This window comes from Perca flavescens, chromosome 7 (genome assembly GCF_004354835.1).
Source record: "Perca flavescens isolate YP-PL-M2 chromosome 7, PFLA_1.0, whole genome shotgun sequence".
Taxonomy (NCBI): Eukaryota; Metazoa; Chordata; class Actinopteri; order Perciformes; family Percidae; genus Perca; species Perca flavescens.
The window spans coordinates 23,065,065-23,084,941 of NC_041337.1; the positions used below are offsets into that span (position 1 = coordinate 23,065,065).

The 19,877-nt window shown below is 39.7% G+C and overlaps 1 protein-coding gene across 3 annotated transcripts; it reads left to right on the top strand.

The window, feature by feature from the left end:
* The first annotated feature begins 38 nt into the window (after positions 1–38).
* Positions 39–9,218, top strand: prdm2a (PR domain containing 2, with ZNF domain a). 3 transcript variants are annotated; one of them, XM_028583342.1, is made up of 4 exons: positions 39–145; positions 1,594–1,661; positions 3,292–7,595; positions 7,948–9,218. In XM_028583342.1, exon 3 carries the CDS (start codon positions 3,361–3,363, stop codon positions 7,561–7,563), a length of 4,203 nt encoding a protein of 1,400 aa, XP_028439143.1. In that variant the 5' UTR covers positions 39–145; positions 1,594–1,661; positions 3,292–3,360; the 3' UTR covers positions 7,564–7,595; positions 7,948–9,218. The 3 variants fall into 3 exon arrangements, with proteins under 3 accessions (XP_028439143.1, XP_028439145.1, XP_028439144.1); XM_028583344.1 differs by lacking the exon at positions 39–145 and adding an exon at positions 153–238; XM_028583343.1 differs by lacking the exon at positions 39–145 and adding an exon at positions 246–525.
* Positions 9,219–19,877: the final 10,659 nt, after the last annotated feature.

Consider the following 19,877-nt stretch of genomic DNA (forward strand, 5'->3'; position numbering starts at 1 on the left):
CAAAATTGACATTCACATCCACTGACCAATCAGAACGCCATAATTTTGTTGGTACATTGGGGAAGAAAAAAAAAAACAACACAACTGAACATAACCTGCAGGAGACGAATAAACCGTTCTACGGCAGTTTGTTTGGTTAACGCAAGTATGTACAAAAACTGTGGGGTGCGGGTTTGTATAACGGTCAGTGTTCGTAACGGTCGTGTCAAGCATTCTATCCTGTCTAAATGTAGCCTGGGTAAGCTAACGTTATAGCATTGCAGCTAGCAGTATATTGTCGATGCTTTAATGGCAATAACAGTTGATTTTTTTCACTTGGTAATTGAAGCCTTTTATCAGCACCTTGACGGTTATAAGGATTTAATTTTGTGGGCGGCTTTCTTGTATCTGGAGGACAGTGTAGGGCTATTTTAGAGAACCCATCTGACCTTTCAGTAGACGAGCTAGCAGCCTCTGTAGCATGTGACGACGTGTTGTGTGACCAGCGAGCAATGGTGCACGGACGGGGGAGCGTCATCACATCAGGTGAAGCAGATACGTATGAACGTACCCGAAATCCGAGTTGTAATGATAATATAAGACAGATAATTAATTTTGTTATATATCTATTTCATGTGAGATAAGTTTAAAATAAACCTGTTGCAGATGGATAGAAATAGAAGTTGTATATTACAAAACTGGCTCAAATTATTCAGTGTGTATAGGCCCTTGAATTTAGATTCTGCTAATATGGTATCGTGACTGAGTCCGTTTTTTATGCAACTGGAACGCACTACATGATTGTCTTAAAATAATTGAAAGATACCGTGTTAAAACATGAGCTATAAGTCTTTGTTTACATTTCCTCTCGTGCCTACGATTGCCTAAAAACTGCTGGTAATTGAATGGTTATGTAAGATAAACATAAAAAATAATCCGTGCAAACCAAGCAAACGTATAATTGAAGAAGCAGTTGATTTTGATGCTATATAAGAGCTCATGCGAGCGTAAGGAGCAGGTGGAAAAGCACGACACATGATGGGCCTGCCATTTTGTCCTTCCAAGCAGTAAATGAATGTCAAAATGCACAAACTTTACGTTATTACAGGTTTTTAAATAATAATTGAAAGGTAGCTATGAAAAAGATCATGATTGAGGTGTGTGTGGCAGTTGCCAGGTGTGAATGTGTGTAATCAGTGTAGCAGGTATGTGTAAGGCAACCATACCAGGGTAAATAAAATAAAAAAGGTAATCTCGGTGCAGATTAGCTGTATTTTGGGACGGTACTCACTGTAGGCAACAAAGTTAGGAGATGAAAAGAAAACACTTATATATATATATATATATATACATATACATATACATATACACACACATATGCTTGAGGGACACTGGCATAAATGACCAAGACAAGCCCCAAGCTTTATTCATCAGCCAAATGACTGAGCTAAAGTACACTGTGCTCAGCCACTCCCACACCACAGCTTTTCACTTTGATCATTTTGTGCTTCTTATCATTCAGTAGTTTGAGTTTAAGTGTCATGCTTTATTACGGAATGGGTTTCATAGTTTTTTGTAATTGGTGCTTTGTTGTTTTCTTTCTTCTTCCAACAGAAAGAGAATGCTGTGTGTTCATCTGTCAAACAAAACATGCCTTCAACGTTGCACTGACCATTAAAATGGTAAGATGGTGTGAAAACAATTCTTTATTACTTTTATTTAATGCCGACTTACTGGTTTGTTCTTTAAATGCTTAGGAAATTGAAGGTCTTTATGGTTAAATGTATGTACAGTGGCTTGTATACGTTTACACACCCATGCTAAAGTTGACTAAAAAGAGGAATAAAAAACATCTTTTGGAAATTGGTCTTAATGCCTAAATTAAAAAAATAGGAAAAATCCAACCTTTAAGGACACAAATTTTTTATTTTATATTAAAACATTTTTAATTATCGTAAATAAATAAATGTTCTTCCTTAAAATACAGGGGACATAAGTATACACACCCCTTCACCACATTCTGAATTGTATTACAATTGTATTGGAATAGTATTACATTGTACATATTCCTGATATTGTATAAATCCTATACATCATAACATAATGTATTTTTTAGTCAAATTTGTATTTGTTTGGATGTATTGCATCAGCCCTCAACATTATTGTAGAGTGTATATATATGTTACGATCTACAGTGGCTTGCATAAGTTTACACACCCATGCTAAAGTTGACTAAAAAGAGGAATAAAAAATCATCTTTTGGAAATTGGTCTTAATGCCTTAATTTAAAAAAGCAGGAAAAATCCAACCTTTAAGGAAACCAATTTTCTTTGTGAATGAATAATGTATTATAAAAAAATAAATGTTCTTCCTTAAAATACAGGGGGCACACACCCCTATGTTAAATTCCCATAGAGGCAGGCAGATTTTTATTTTTAATAGCCCCACATCATCACATACCCTTAACCATACCTAGAGATTGGCATGGTTTTATTTCAGTTAGCCTAATAGCTGGCATTGAGAGATGATCTTACAGAAAGTACCCCATGCCAATTGTGAGATATGGTGAATGGTATGTGATGATGTGGGGCTATTTTGATTCCAAAGGCCAAGGGAACTTTATTAGGATGCATAGTATCCTGGATCCATGAAATAACTGGCCTTTAAAAATAAAAATCTGCCTGCCTCTATGGGAATTTAACATAGGGGTGTGTATACTTATGCCCTTATCCCCTGTATTTTATGGAAGAACATTTATTTATTTATTTACGATACATTATTCATTCACAAAGAAACATTAAGTTATGATGTATAGGATTTATACAATATCATGAATATGTACAATGTAATACTATTCCAATACAATTGTAATACAATTCAGAGTGTCTGGGAGAGGGGCATTAAGTGGTGGCAATTTGCTGTTTGCCAAATTGAATGAATCAAAATACAATAATTATTACTGCTACTATCAGTAGTAATAATTGCTATACATAATAATTTAATAAAGCAGACAACTGAAACCATAGATAAAGGTTTGGATGTGGCACATAAATTGTATGTATTTGCATGATTCTTGCTATTTTAGGTTGGTATGGTTGAATTCACCTATTGTATGTCGCTTTGGATAAAAGCGTCAGTTAAATGAATGTAATGTAATATTGATTTGCATCACAGTGTAAAGTGTGAATGATTAGTGTTTGTAATGGACGTTTATGTTCATTTGATGCCATAAATAAATGGCCCTAGCTGGCCCTTCAGCTATATTATGTGTGGGTTTACCTTATGACAATATCTTCTTTATCTATTCAATAGGTGTGACAACTGTCAAAAGTCTTGTGTGACAGACTTCCTTCCGTGAGCTCAATACAACCTCCACAAAAGATGGAGGACTTGCCTCACTTGTACATCTCTGAATTTGGAGACAATGAGGATATGGAGGAGGAAGAGGAGGAGGAGGAAGAGGAGGAGGAGGAGGACAACAACTACATTTATAAAGAGGGAACTAACATGGAATCAGACATGATTAAGTCACTGTACCCAGATCTCCATAAACATCCAAACCAGGATACTGAGAGAGACTGGAACTCTTTTCCCTGCCAGCACTGTGAGAGACAATTTACCAGCAAACAAGGCTTAGAACGACACATGCACATCCACGCTTTGGCGAACAATGAGACACACGCATACAAAAGCAATAAGAGCAACACATCTTTTGGTTCAAATCTGGGTCAGCAGCAGCATGAGAAGATGAAGCCTCTGGATTCAGTAGGCTCAGTCACGCAGCTTCATACTTCATCCCCCACTAGCTCTAATACTTCCATTTTGTCGGCTGGTGACCACACTGCTCAGCCAGACAAACTGGGAATATTAGAGGGGCATCATGCTTGCAATTACTGTGAAAAGATATCCACTACACATACCAACAAGCGACAACATGAGCACAGGATCCACGAGCAGCACCAGCAAGTCACTGATTTGGAAAAAACCCAGCTGCCCCAAGAGAAAAATCTCCAGAGGACACTCTGTGAAAAATCTCAACAGGAAACAGAGCTTGGTGACAATACAGCACCTGCAACTGTTGTGGAGAATATAGTGGAACAAGCAGAACAATACATGCTGGATGTCTCCAGCAATATTTCAGAGAATCTGAGCTTTTATATTGATGGAAAGATAGTGTCAACAAGTACAGTCAGTAGCTGTGAAGCAGCTGAGGTTCATTCTGGGTCTTCGGCTATAGTTGGACTGGATGCCCTGATTCTAGACCCCACTCAAATCAGCCAGGTTTTAAATACAGATTCAGTAACAGGCAAAGACATACCTGGTCAACCACTGACCAAGAGAAGAACTGCAACACCACCTCTTTTACCACAAATTAAAACTGAACTGGAATCTGAGGCAGTTGTGTCGTCTTCCTCATCTTCACTCGTATCTTCTTTGATAGAGAATCTACATCCTCAGAATACAGAGTCTACAGTTGTGCAGAAGGAAAGAACTGTGTTTCTGTCTCCAAAGCTGAAGCAGCTCCTGGAAAAGCAGGATGGCCTTAAACCTACACTTGCCCTCATTGCAGATGGTCAGAAGCCTTGTTCACCTGTCTCTCTCGCTGCCCTGCCTGCTGGATCAGGAAGGTTTAAAAGACGGACTGGCTCTCCCCAGCAAAACCCAACATCTAAAGAAGAAACACCAGACACTGGATATTGTGATGCTGCAAGTACAGGGCAGATGGAGACCCAACATAGTTCACCTTTGCACCAAACAGCCAATGTGGAGGATGACACAACTCCACCTGTGGAGGAGCCAGCACTGACACCTATCTTGACAGAGAGCTGGCCCCCCGCGACCGGCGGTAACTCTTGTAACCAGCAGCCACTGGATCTCTCTAATACAGTCAAAAGCAATGGAGATGTAGCTGTAGCTGATGCTGTGCTGGATTTGAGTTTGCAAAAAAAGACCCTTGGTGATACTGAACCCACATTAAATTTAGTTTCACAGGCAATTTTGAAAGAAGGAAAATCATGCGTGGTGGAGACAGCCTTGATGAATATTGGAGAGCAAAATGTAAGCCTAGGGAATCTTGAGACCCCTTTAGTCACCGACTTCACCATATTTACAGGTCCAGATATGATGACCCAATTGGAGCCTATGGCAGAAGGGCTTGTTTATGGACTTGCACTTCCCTCTGATTCTCTGACTCCATCACCTGCCTCCCTCCCTCCCACCCCTGTTGCTTTGCAGCCAGCTTCACCATGCACTATAGCATTTGCTTCCCCAGCCTCACACACAGCACTCCCTACTGCTCCTTCATTAATCACAGTTTTGGCACCACCACATATTTCTAATCCTTCAAGCCAACCAATCCAGGTATTAGCCCCAAATATATCTTCGGAGCCCCTGGTAATTTGCACCGAAAATGCATTACATTTTTCCGAGTGTGATTTAACTACTGCATTTACCTCTGCAAACCCTGTTACTCTCTCCCAGTCCTTTGATCCAAATCTAAATCTACCTGGCCATGTGTTTCTCTCTGATCCACTAGCTCTTAATCCGCCTATAGCTGAGTCCACTCCTATGTCAGAAGTGCCATTCACGCCTACTGTAACTTTAACTGATTCACTCATCAACTCTTACAACATTACCAGCAACACAGTGTTGATAGAGTGCACAATAGCTCTTGAAGCCCCAGGGAGTATAGTCCCTGCTGCAGTTACCTTACAAGAAAACACTGCTGAGCCTCCCGCACCTACACAGATGGTTGTTAATCACATAGAACAGCAACAGATTGTATCAATGCCCAATCCTCAAACTGTGGACCCCACTATTGTTATGTCCTCCATCTCAGAATCAGTAACTCTATCCACCACCGCCTCAGTGATATCTGATTGTCCTACTGTGGGTGAATCAAGTCCTGACCCAGAGCCTGTTGTTAATACAGAGTCACCAACCATAAAAGAGGAGGAACCTGCTGACAGTACTGTTTCCATACCCGAAATCTCATCTAAGACCTCACCTTCTTCTGAGAAAGCTGTAGAGGACGAATCCTTAAACAACATACCAAGTGATGCACAACTGCAGACTTTCACCAAGAATTTTGTCTGCAATGTGTGCGATAATCTTTTTCATTCGATGAAAGAACTGGGCCATCACGTAGGTGACCATGCTGATGAATGGCCCTACAAATGTGAGTTCTGCGTGCTGCTCTTCAGCAAACCCTCCGCTTTGCTTGATCATCGATTAAGCCTCCACGGCGTCGGCAAGACTTACGTTTGCAGCGCATGTGCAAAAGAATTTGTCTACCTTTGTAATCTGAAACAGCATCAGGAAGAATTGCATCCTGGCCAGCAGTGTACGTACACAGAAGACGAAAAGGGAAAACTAAGACCTCAGAACTACAATAACTCAACAAAAGTCAGCACGCAGCCCTCGGTGCCCGATGCCGCAGAGGAACCCAAGAAAGTGGTGAAAAAGGAAGAAGGTGAAGTAGATGTGGCGGCTGAAGAACTGTTTACAACAATAAAAATGATGGCCTCAGATGGAGCCAAAGCCAAAGGCCCTGATGTTCGTCTTGGCATTAACCAACATTATCCCAGCTTTAAGCCCCCTCCATTTCCTTACCATAACAGATCACCTGCTGGCTCAGTGCCTTCAGCCACAAACTTCACCACCCACAACATCCCACAAACCTTTAGTACGGCTATTCGGTGCACCAAGTGTGGAAAGAGCTTTGATAACATGCCAGAGTTACACAAGCATATCCTGGCTTGTGCAAATGCCAGTGATAAAAGGCGATACACGCCCAAAAGGAATCCTATCCCACTGCGTCACTTTGCAAAAACTCAAAACGGAGTTCTGTCTACCACCAATTCTACTAACGGACTAAATGCTTCGAACAGGCCCAGCCAGTCAAACAGGTCCAAACCTAACCAAGAATCACAGGTGAATGTGAAGTTCAAGGTGTTGAACAAAAAGAAGAAAAAGTTGGTCCAAAGGGTCATGCCACAGAGGAACAAGCCAGTCCCTTCATCAAATAAAATGTCACCTGCACAGGTGGATGAGGAGATCTTTGTCTGCCCACACTGTAGCAGGGAGTTCACAATGCGTCGCAGCAGAACCAAACACATGGCAGTCTGCCCCAAGAAACCGAAAGAGGTGAAGAAAAGGAAAGAAGGAGGAATCTCCGTGACAAAGGAAAATAATAGACACCTGCATAGAGGGGTTGAAGAGAAACAACAGGCCTCGCCTCAGCATAAAACAAGACTCCAGACTTCTGGCCCTGCTAAAAGGTCCGCCATCCTACCAGTGCAAACGGTCTTTTCAAACAAAAGAAGTAAAATAATTATAAAAGAGAGCACGCAGCCAAAACAAGAGACACCCACTCTGAATGAACTTCCCATTGTTCGCACTTTCAACCCCTCTATGCGCCAGTACAGCAGAGTGCAGCATAACGTCAAAGGAATCCCCATTAAAATCACCATAGTGAAACCACAACAGGCTGCACCACAGAAGGATGAGCTGCCTCCTGCCCAGAGCCGAGAGGAGGCAACTGGAGCTGTCACCAATCGCTCTGAGCAGAGTCCTACAGCCTGAAGACTACTCAGCTACCCATTGGGGATCATCAGGTAGTTAAGGCACATTTAAGTTTACTTGCAAAATGATGATGATAACCAAGTGATGTTTTTACAAAAGAAAACCTCGCAAACAAAGAAAAGACATGCACAGTAATTCCTCATTTGTTCCAATCAAACCTGTCAAGATGATAAACCGTATAATTGTGCAATTAAAAAATGTTGGACACACCACCAATAAGATCTCAGCACTGCCATGTCCTTAAAAAAGCTAACGTTATGTATAAAGTGAAAAATTAAATAAATAAAATGTCTGAAATTACAAGCATAAATGCAACAACCAGATGATTGTAAGCAACCTCAAGTCCATATCTTTCTCAATAATGGTTTTGTTTATTTTTTTCAGGACTCTGCTGTGTTGAGCTCCTCATACACACTTGTGTCACAGTGATACTACTATAAAGGGAGGTAACTGCTAATTACACTGTAAACCCCACTGACCCAAACGGCATCATACTGTACAATAATAACTGGATTGAGGATGGATAAAACAGACAATACTGCAGTGAGTGGATGTATTTAACTACGTATTTGAATGCTTTTGTAGTAGCTTGGAGTTTTGTAGATTTCTCCTTCACTTCATACACTTTCTGTCAATGGCGTGGATTTGCACTTTGAAGTTAATCTGACTGCTACATGTCACAAATTTGAAAGGAAGTGGGAGGGATAGAGCTGGAAGGCTGCTCTCATTTCCTACTTGGGTGGGTTATTTAGAGAGGATGGCAGGTGGCAATCAGTCTCAGCATGCATTTGCACTTTTCTTTAATTGTAGTCTGTGGCCTTTTTGGTTTAAACTCTTACTGCATGCTGTGATCTTGTACTACAGTAACAATAATTTAGGATGGATTATGTTGATTCAATTAGGCCTTAAACACTTAATCTGATGTTTAGTCTGATTGACAATAACCAGTGTAATTACATAATGGAAGACGCATCAAGATCTAAACGCAAGACTACGCAATCATGGAAAAGTAACCCTCTATAGTACAGTGTAACATTGTCCACAAGCTACCTATCAAAACGCTTAAGGATATCGACACTGTTGATGAAAGTCAGTGTTTTCAGTTTTGGAAGGAATGTACCATTAGTAGATATATTGAAAATCAAAATTGTATTTAATCTGGTTGGCCCAGTTGCTTTGTATTTGTATGAAAGTTTTGAGAATAATTCCTTGAATGTGCCATCAAATGTATGTAATATGACTAAATGTGGCACAAAGACGATAAAGAATAAACCTAGTTTGCGGTTTCCCTCATATGGGATATATTTGGCACTGCAATTGCAAACAGAAGTACCATAATCTGTAAAAGTTGGATGCATCATTGACACCTTTACAATAATAAGAGTTCAACTCTAAACAGGATTGACAGAGCTAACTTCTTGAATCCTGAAACACTGAAATAGTTCCAGTAGTCCAGTAGGCTTTATTTTGTACCCATTTCACAAAATGCTTGTCAGAAATATGATTTTGTGTTTATTTTTCCCCATTCAACAACTATAACTCATCATATTAGATATTCCATCTGTTTAGGTCTTTGTCATCTGTAGCATACAGGTTTATAATCTGTCAACAGTTTATTGTGTGAAGTGTGTATAATAAATCCCAACTTGTATAAATCACAAAATGGAAATAAGATCAATTATAGGGTACATTTTCGCTGGAACCCTGTAGTGACATGAAATGATTGTGGCAAGTTGTCGCTAATCGCAAAGAGTGAGTTAATGAATTGTATCTTTGATTTCATTTTGTATAAGCTTCTAGTTTGAAGAGCCAGTGCTATACAGTGTAGTTATTTAATTACGATTAAATTGAGTTATATTAATTTGGGTAAACTAAAACTTGATGAGAGAGAGAGAGAGAGATACTTTTATTGCCTTTTCAACCCTTGCTGGTAATATCTTCTTCATTCAGATGGACTGCAATGTGTTGGATGTACAGGGTGGTTTGGAAGACTGTTATTTAACTGTGAAAAGTGCTTGTAGCATTTTGAAGTATAAATTGAGTCATGTATATTTATTAATAATTTAAAATCATGTTATCAATATCTGAACAGGTCCTCTGTATGATTTGCACTAAAGTTTTTTCAAGCGAGTGTTCAAAATAAATGGAGAATGTTAAAAGATTGTATGTGAAGTTTGTGTGAAAATTTCTTTAGTAAACAAATCATATTAATTCATTATGTAGAAGTCAGTAGATTTTCATGTTAGGAACACTCTTAACAGAAATTGATTCCAGACTTGCATGTAGCCTAATGTAGCATTATGTGCCTTACAGAACTAAAAAGTAATATAATGTCCATGTGGGGGCACACTTTCCTTACTTTAACCACTAGAGCAGTAGATTTAATAGAGAGGGGATTTTGTAATACCACTGCATCTCTTCTGCACTCCCACTTTCTGTTAGGTAATCCATTTACAGCAGCGCATTTTCTTTTTTTAAAGCATTCTCTCCACAGCCAGTATCTTAACATTTGGAATCTGGATGCAAAAAAAGTCTCAATGCAAAGCTATCCAGACTAAGACCTGTTCTGGGAAAGCGTTGAATCATTTTGTGGAGCAGCTATTAACTGCATTTATTTGTCCCATTTTTCCCATATTTACTATAATATCTACAACAAAAGGTTTAACAAATATTGCAAATGACTGGGGAACAAAGAGACAAACCAGAAGTCAGAAGATGCAATGATGATGTGCGACACCTTTTTACATTTGATTGTTGTCCCTGTACAAGGGATAAATAAGATTACCCCACTTTACTACAAACTAAATTAGTAGGTTGGTGTGGGATTGTTATCGGTCTCATGTCTGTACGTTAAGTGCAGAGCTGTGGTTAGCCTAGCTTAGCATGAAGTGAAAAAACATGCCTAGTAACACTTCTAAAGCTGACTTATTTACACATTACACAATGGTTCTAGTTCTAGTTTTCCAAAACGCATTGTGTGTGGGTACTTGAGGCTGAACAAACACGTTGAATACATTTCCTTCCTTATAAAACATTTACAAACACGACTTATTGGAACATTTAAAAACCTGCATTGTTTCCATCCATGTTTACTTTCCAGCCTGCTAGCAGTCTTCTTCTTCCCTGTGTTTCTTGGTGTGTTATCACCACCTGTAGATCAGCGGAACCGTGTAAAACTATTTTTTTTTTTTTTTTTTTTTTATTTATTCTTTATTTTACCAGGTGATGTCCCATTGAGATAGTCAAATCTCTTTTACAAGGGAGCCCTGGAGCAACAGTACACAAGTTACACAGAATCACAAAAACAGACACAGCAAACAAAAAACATTTACAGTACATGTAAAACAATTTAAAATAACATAAAAGGGCTTATTGAAAACGTGCATTGTTCAAATTTTGTTTGTTTAAGTAATTGTTTAAAATGTTTAAGTGGGATGAGAACAGAAATCTTCAAAACATTTTGGAGTAAATTCCAACACCAAGGAGCAGCATAACTAAAAGCAGTCTTGCCAAATTCTGTTGTTACACGTGGGATATTCAGAGCCAAAATGTTAGCGGAGCGGAGATTGTAAAGGTGCTGATTCCTGGTCAACAGACTAGTAAGATAACTAGGTAAAGTACCATTAATTGCTTTAAAAATAAAAAAGTGCCAGTGGAACCATCTACGCAGACCTAAAGAGCTAAAACCAGTTTCCTCATAAAGAAGACAGTGATGAGTGCGTGACTTGGCATTAGTAATGAAACGTAATGCACTATGGTAGACTGTGTCAAGTGTGTGCAGCGTGGTAGAGGCAGCATGCATGTAAATAACATCCCCATAGTCTAAGACTGGTAGGAAAGTGACACTGATCAATTTCTTCCTAGCTTGGGTAGTAAAACAGGATTTATTCCTAAAATAAAAACCAAGCTTCACTTTCAGTTTTCTCACTAATTTTTCAATATGAACCTTGAAGGTTAGCTTTTCATCAATCCACAGACCAAGATATTTATAAGATGAAACATTTTCAACGCACTTCCCATCTAGTGTGGAAATGGCTAGAGGGGTTGATGCGGGTACAGTCCGAGACTTTGTGAACTGCATCACTTTAGTTTTTCCAGCGTTTAATACCAGTCTTAGTTCAATGAAGATGGTCTGTAATAAATTAAAAGGCTGCTGTAGTGATTGATAAGCTTGAGCTAGAGTAGGTGCGGAACAATATAGTACTGTGTCGTCTGCATAGAGGTGTATTTTGCCTATATCTGCTACAGAGGCAATGGTGTTAATGTAAATAGTAAATAGAATCGGACCAAGGATAGACCCTTGAGGGACACCTCGCCGGACCCCCAGTGGGACAGAACTATGCCCATCGACAACTACAGTCTGTGTTCTGTTATCAAGATAGTTTCTGAACCAGTCTACTGCCTTAGTGCCCAAGCCAATGCCCCGGAGCCTCTTGAGGAGGATACAATGATCTACTGTGTCAAAGGCCTTTGATAAGTCAATAAACAGGGCAGCACAGCTCATCTTATGGTATAGGTCACAGATGATGTCTTCATCAGCACTATTAATAGTCCGTGTGCATACCAAAGGGGGAGCCTTTTATACATTGTCGTGTTTCTTTAGAAAAGGGAAGTTTGGGGTCCCCTGCTGGAGCTGCTCCCCCCGCGACCTGATACTGGATAAGCGGACGAAGATGGATGGATGGATGGATGGTGTTTCTTTAGAAATAAACAATGGAAAAATGGAGTCTTTAAACGCTTCAGATGTAAAGTTATACGCTGTCAAAGTGACGTCAAAATGAATGGCAGTCAATGGAATGCTAACGGGAGGTGATCGTTTTGTAGCATCAAAATGGCACCATAGGAGGTTCGAGTTCTGAAGCGAAGCTTCCATTACCTTGTACCTCACGTTATGGCTCCGTAGCAGACGTTTTTGTAAAAATAGGCTAATGACTGTGTCACATAGTAGAGGAATTATCATATAGTGCAGGAGAAGCTCGCAGGCAGTTTCGACTTACATGATCTGTTTAGATTTAATTACTAACGTTAACTAGCATGTTAGTTAGCAATAATTAGCCTGTGCCCATGTTATCTCCTTACATATACCTATGCTCTTCGTCTCTGCAAGATTGGGAATGATTGAGATTTCTCTTGGCACAGCTACCAGAAGACTTACAACTTACAACGACAGGTTGCTCACGTCACATTTACGTTGTCTCTCTCAGTTGGAGGCTGCGCAGTAATGCTCAGCGCTCACCGGAAAAGTTCTTCTAATATCCTTCACCGGTCTCCGTCCAGAGCAACGGGATGTGTTGGTCCATTCTTATATACTGTCTATGGTGCATACGCGAGAATAAACAAAACGGGCCCATTCATAAAAAAACGTCGCTCCATAGCGCTTCTAGTGGTCAAAAACTCTGCAGGGTACATTTAAGTTTTGTGCTTGAATACTAATTCAGTACTCCTATATGGCATAGAAATTAATATTTTTTTTACCAAGACAAGACATCTTTTAATGGTAGAAACCTTGACAGATCAATTCATCCCTTTTGAAATTTAACATGGACGTTGACTTTAATTTAGTAGAACTAAGAAATGAACGACCAATACTGTCAGTAGAGACCAGGTCCAAGTGCCGGCCTGGGTCGGCTTGCTCTCTCAATCAAACATTAACAGATGAAAAGTAATCTCTGCGTAAAATTGTTCATCAGTAGGCGGCACAGTGGGCATGAATTTAATTGTAATTTTGGCAGTTATGCAGAATCTTTTATTTGCTACAGGCAGACAATATAAGAGTCCAGGGGAAAGATGATGGTTATGATTTTTCAGTATTATGAAAACGCATTGGAAACAGTAGCTGTGCCGTACATCAGTCTGTGACATTGACATAGCACCGTAATTCCCCCCATCCCCTTGTGTCGTGGTTATATAGTCAACGCTGTAATAAAATGCGGAGGCACACGGGTGAAGCGAGCTGGTTCATTCTGCCGTGTGTTCTCATTGAAAGGCTTGTGGGTTTGTTCTCCCCCTGGTGAAGCTTATGTTTTCACTCTTCAGAAGCTTTTGTGACAAATCAACACAAGTGGTTTGGATCCTTTGGATTTTCCTTCTCTCTAAGACAAGTTCAAAGTTTGTAATTGAACTGAGGAAAACCAGAAGCTGTCAGAAACTCACAGGAGTCGTAGATGTGTGTAAAAAAAAAAGGCATTTTAATGCACCTCATGTCCTTTTTTAGTGATTCAAAATTCAGAAAAGTTCAATTACAGCCTCTGGGAGTAAGGGACCAGCCTTCAGGTGCTTTAAGTAGCAGTGCGGGCATGGCAGAGGATTTTTAGTGAGTGATTGTGCCAGTGTGCCTAAAAGCGACAAACCACAGCACTGAGGTACAGGATCTCCCAGAGCTCACAAGCTCAGCAATAACTTAAAACTGCCAGGCTGCATTTGTATGCTCAACACAGCTCAGTCTCTTAGCCCAGGGCCATGTTGAATTCTCACAGGAAGTTCTGATGAGGAGTGAGGACACATGATCCGAGATGATCGAAAACAAAAACATTCAGCCCAGAAGTCGGAAGAGAAACCTTTGATCTCCTTCTCGTTAATTTCGTCAGCCGTTTTTTGACAACTTATTTAAGACTGAGTTCAAAGAAAAGACGAACCTGTCTCTGGTATTATGAAGGTAAGCCCCTCCAAGCAGCACTGGGTGGAAGCAATAATGCAAACAGAATACTGGGATAAAGTACTTTTGTACAAGTTATCTTCTTCCATCTCTGCATGCTGTTCAGGAGCCGAACAGACATGGTAATGAGGACATTAATAAAGGATGTGGATCCATTTTTAATGATCCACTGGCCCCTTTAGTTAGAAACTGATTTTCGTGTCCATGGTTTTGAGTTTTCTGTACAGAATCTGTTTTGCTTTGAGCGGAACTCGCGTATGTGCTTTTTTTTTTTTTTTTTTTTTGCCTGCACAAGCAAATTGCTGGATAAGAACTGCAAACACATGACTGTTTGTGTGTGAGTGAGAGATAGAGATGCAGGATCCGTCTTCTCTGTCTATATTTGGAGGATAATACTTAGGTAGGGAAGTAAGGGGGGGAAAAGAGGGAGAAATAACTAAAACTTTGTTATCCTGAAGGAAATTTGGGTTGGAGTCATTAAACACAAACAGTAGATCACAGAGGAGAGAAGAAAAGGTAACACCAAATCAAAATCCAGCGACGTGTATGAGACCTTCATGTGGCTTCAATTGTCACAATGTGTGCATGCTGGTAAGCCAATCAACAAAATCATGGTTGTGTCATTTCATTTTTAGTTTGTATCTACTGTATATTTAGCTTTTATTTTTGAGGAATTGCAAGTCCTGTTTTCACTCTCTGTGACTTCCAAGCTCTTAAATGACTGCTAGTGAATGAACAGACCTCAGGCCACATATGAGAGTATGCTGGTATTTGCTTGCAGCACATATTCAACAGTCAAGCTTACCAAATTTTGTTTTCTGCCTGAGTCACATCTTGTCATGCTTATCTGTTGTGTATCTTGTCCATTTCCCAACATGTATGCCTGTCAACTCACTGTAGAGGAGTCAGATTGGATTAAAAAGAGGGGAGATAAAGGAGAGAGAGGAAACCACAGCCAGAAACTACAAGCTGCAGCTACAGTGTTAGAGCTGGCCATACACATACACACACACGTACACACATGCACACACAGTCATCTCTATTCTCACTTTCGTCAGGGGAGAGAGTCTGTCTTCTCTCTGCAGCAGGCTTCTCCTTCTCATCGCTCTCTCTCTCCCTCCCTCTCTCCCTCTCTTGCTTTGTTCATGCTGTGTTTTCTGTGCTCTCTGTCTGAAGCAGCGCAACACTGGAGCACTAATGAGCAGGCTGAAAGCAACCCAACACAGATCTCCCAACAGCTTAGGAGCAGCAGCAACTCTGACGGCATCTGAGGCTGCGAGAAACAGGACTGATCTGCAGTCAGTGGGGAGGCAGTAAGCCATAGGAGAGGTCGTGAAGTAGGCAAATTATCAGCTGAGAGAGTGAGAGGAGAGGACTGCTCCAGTGCAACAGCCAACCTTCTCCACACTCGGAGGCTGACCCACGGTGCACTTTCTCTTCCTGAAGACGAAGGACCTTTCCCCACCCGGAGGAGTTCAGCCATGGAGGAGATGCTCACCTGCAGCCGCAGCCCTTTCTCCCAGGTGTTTGGGCGTCAGGGTCAGCTCATGCAAGCCAGTGAGTGTAAACAGCCACCTAAAGTCTGCAAAATATCAAAGTTTTATTTACCTTGCTTGATCCTGATTTAAGTTTAACTTGATTGCATGAAGTGTTTCAATAATGGGTGCACCCACTGTTCTTTTGTATTTATTGCTAAACAGATATACTGAGTGTTTAAAGTAGACTGATAATGATATAGAAATTAAAATCCAGCAATATTGGTATGCAAAAGTAATACATTTAGGGAGGCAACAATTGAGGATGCTTGTTCCAGTTTCACCCAAAACCATTAGGTAATAAACTAAATGTATGTCACTTTTCTTTTAAAGCAGCTTCTGGTGCAATTTATCATTCAGTTCTCTCAATAATTGTAGTCATGGTTCCCTTTTATCCTTTATAAGGTTTTAATTTGTTTAGTCTGTCTTCTGAATCACTGCAAAAAGATACAATTTTCATAGACTTCATGCAACATGGCCTTCTCAAAACTTTGGGTTTTACATTTTTCAGATGAAAAATGAAATTGTGATTTTTACATCAATACTGAATATCGTTTCTAGTGCAATGCAGTTTGACACAGCGATGTGTTAATGTTAAATAGACTGTGATGCTCCACTACGCACAATAGAGATGTAAAAAATGTGTGCACTGTGTTATAGAGAAGTGCATTTGTTTGTCCACCCGCTCGACAAATCATCAGTATGCAATGCTGATTCCCAGTAAACTGCAAATTTGCATATTTTATTCAATTTCAATAATTTACACTAACTTAAACAAATGCTTCTGCATTAAATGCTGCACCAACACTACACATTCATTTTTGTAAATGTAGTCTTTGCAAATGTCTGGGAGTGAATTAGCAATGAAAAATAATTGATGTTTGCATACTTTAATGAGGTTTTTTATTATTATCAATATTTGAAGGGGTTTTCTGCAGTATGTGTGTCAGACACCCACAGCTCCCGTTTAAACTCAGCTTATGTGGTATATGCATTATTTGTAATTTGTATGTGTGACTTGTGTCAGTGTGAATTGTATGCATGAGCTTTGAGGTCCTGTGGCTTTTTCTTTTCAGGATCAAACCTCACAGCATGACACAATCTGCCTCGGGTGTTCTGTTACAAGGTGTCACTTAATTCCTAAAACAGAAAATGGCACCTTTTGGCCATGGCTGACCTGATGTGAAGCATAGTGAGTTGTGATTTTTCACAGGTTTGCTGCAGATTTATAAAATTGTATAAACTTGTTTATATCTGCTGCTGGGCATGTTCATTCACTGTGGTACAGAAATGGATTTTCATTTCTTCAGTTCAATTGCCATATGAGGCAAGACCTTGAACTTTTGTTCGCATTGACTTGAGCTGTAACTTGTCTGATTAGATTTTTTCCCTTCATCAATAATCAATGGTTTGCTTTTAGACACTTTAAGATGGCCTGTCCCTGGCCTTCCTCGGCATTGGAAAAGCAATATTTCTTTCAGTGACATATTGTACAACAGAAACGTTTTTGAATGTTTGTTTTTTTTCATAGAGCTGCACCTTTGTGAGGTGTTCTGTTGTAGGTCAATGGTTGCTGTTTGTTGGAGTCTTTAGTTGTATGAATGAATGATGAATTAGATTGGTTTCCTGATTTGAACGACTGAAATAATTACTCACATCACATTCAGACGAAGTGGAGAACGCAGTAGGCACACACCGATAGTCAATGGAAAAACATGAAATGTTTGTAAGCACGTCAAAGCTTTCTTTTTGCAATTTGTTTTTGGACTATCACACACTGAAAATACACTCACACTCAATATTCAGTCTTTGTTGCACATTTACTTTACATATGCCCAAGGGGGGTTGGTTGTGTTCCTACTCTGTTGCTTTCCATTCAAGCAAAACATAAAGACAACCTGAAGTCAAACTGTGGTGCTCATTCACAGTCACTCCCCTCCAGTGCTGATTACTGAATTAAACCTAAATGTCTCTCTCTGGTTGTGAAAATGACAGTATCATTGCATGTGTTGTGCTGAATTACAGTCAGTCTTGCGCTCCCCAAGTTATCTATGCTCTTTGAAGCTTGTGCTGCATGTCTGCGACTTTGGATGTGTGAGAGAGTGAAGGGAAAGGGAAGGGAAGGGAAGGGGGAGATGGAAGGAGAGAAGAGGGAGAGGAAGGCAGGGGATGGGGGCTAGAAAGTGAGCGAGCTGCAAATTGTGTGAATAAGAGATGGGTGTTTTTTTTCTTCTATTTTTAGCAACAACCTTACATACTGTTATACAGCTGCTGGAAGACTAATCCACGGTAGCGCTGGCGAGCAATATCTGAACAGTAATTATAGAGGATTTTTTTTGTTATCTTTGGCTGTCACCCATCATTGGATCCAAAGTCCCTCAGTTATATGCAAAGGCCTGCCTGAATTGCAGAAAAAAAAAAAAAAAAAAAACATTACATGAGTGTTGCACATGCCCAAAGACTTGAATATTAACAACCTTCTGGTGGTAGCCTGGCAGAATCAACACTTGACAGATTTTTTTTCTCTCATGAATCACATTCACGTGGCAGTGCCAGGTGCATAATCCTGCTACAATTCTCTTACTCCCCACTGGTGGTGTGATTTGTTCTGTTTTCTGTGTTGTGATGAGTTGTCAAAAATCCCTCAGCAGCCAATGCTCCTGTTTTTGGTGGGAAGAGTGACAACTTAGTTCCCTTGCTTTGAAATAGTTAAGTATTCTGGGAAAATGTATTTCTTGAAGAAAAAAAAAAAAAAAAAAAAAAGCTTTCAAGGTGAGTCCATTCTAGGTAGAGCATAATTCCTACCTATTACCTCTTGTGTATGATTGTAAATTCTACATATTTTGTTTGATTTAATCTTTATTTGTCAGGGACAGTGCATATTAATAAACTTTATATGCCAGAATTAGCCAGATGTTACAATAGGCTTCCTTAAAAACAATGATAGGCATTCTAACTTGAGCATGACATTAGACATTATACATAGCATATATTCCTGTCAGTCTGAAAATAAATCAGCATATAAAATGATTAATCTCCCACACAAATTTGGACTATTTTTGCTTTCCTCTGTTATGTACTTTGTTATGTTTAAATCTGCAATTACACTTTAGTAAATGGCTTCTTATAGTTTTCAATAATGTGTTAAGAGGTACATACCTTTGCTTATTATTTGAACCCATGTAAAGAACAGAGCATCTGAAAAATGTGTGGAAAAAAAGGATCTGATTATAACATACTTTATTATACCTTTTAATGTGTCTCTTTCTTAGGATAGACTGTAGGGTCTGGACTGGATGGGGTTGAGGTTGGGATGAGTGGGTTGGATGAGGGTGAGGTGGGAATGATTGGTTTGATTATTACTATATTACTATGTTATACCATTTATACTACACTTTTGTACAACCAAGATTTAAACAACTTGTTGTTCGGAATTGTCTTTTTATTGGCAAAAATCAATAAAATGTGTTAAAACAGATAAAAAAGGATCTGATGATTACTTGCTGATCATTGATTATGAGGAGAGTAAATATTTTTCAGTTTGGCAGTCAAAGTTGGAGACCGTTTCCTTTCTTACCTATCACTTTACCCTTGAATATCCCGTTAATACCTCAATAAACCGTTGGTAAATCCCTGCTCAGGAGAGGTGAACGTGATTTGAAGTTTTAATATGTGGCCACAGCAGGTGTAGAACATATTTTGGTCTTCTTTGAAGTGATTAATTCCTCTCCTGCTTCCACTTGCGTTATGGCTCCAGCACACTCACACAGATTCCTCACACCTCCTTACCCGGTGGGCTTTCCTGCAGTAAGAGATTAGCTTCATGCTCCTGGTGTTGCTAATCATGTAGAAGTAGTCACGTTGCAAGAGGTTTGCCGGTACAGTCAGTGTGTGAGGTCAGCAAGGTAACATAATTTATTTTTTTTTCTCATGTGGTGAGTCACGGATTTGGGATGATTTCGAGATATTCGTTTGTTTATTTGTTTTGTTTTCTCTTAAGGGAAATTGTTGATCGGTGAGGATGGAAAGCCATTCTAACTGTGTCTCTACAAGACTTGGGCATTGATCTTATCATTCACACACCATCTGCTGTCATTTGGATGTGCATTCAAATAATGTTAATT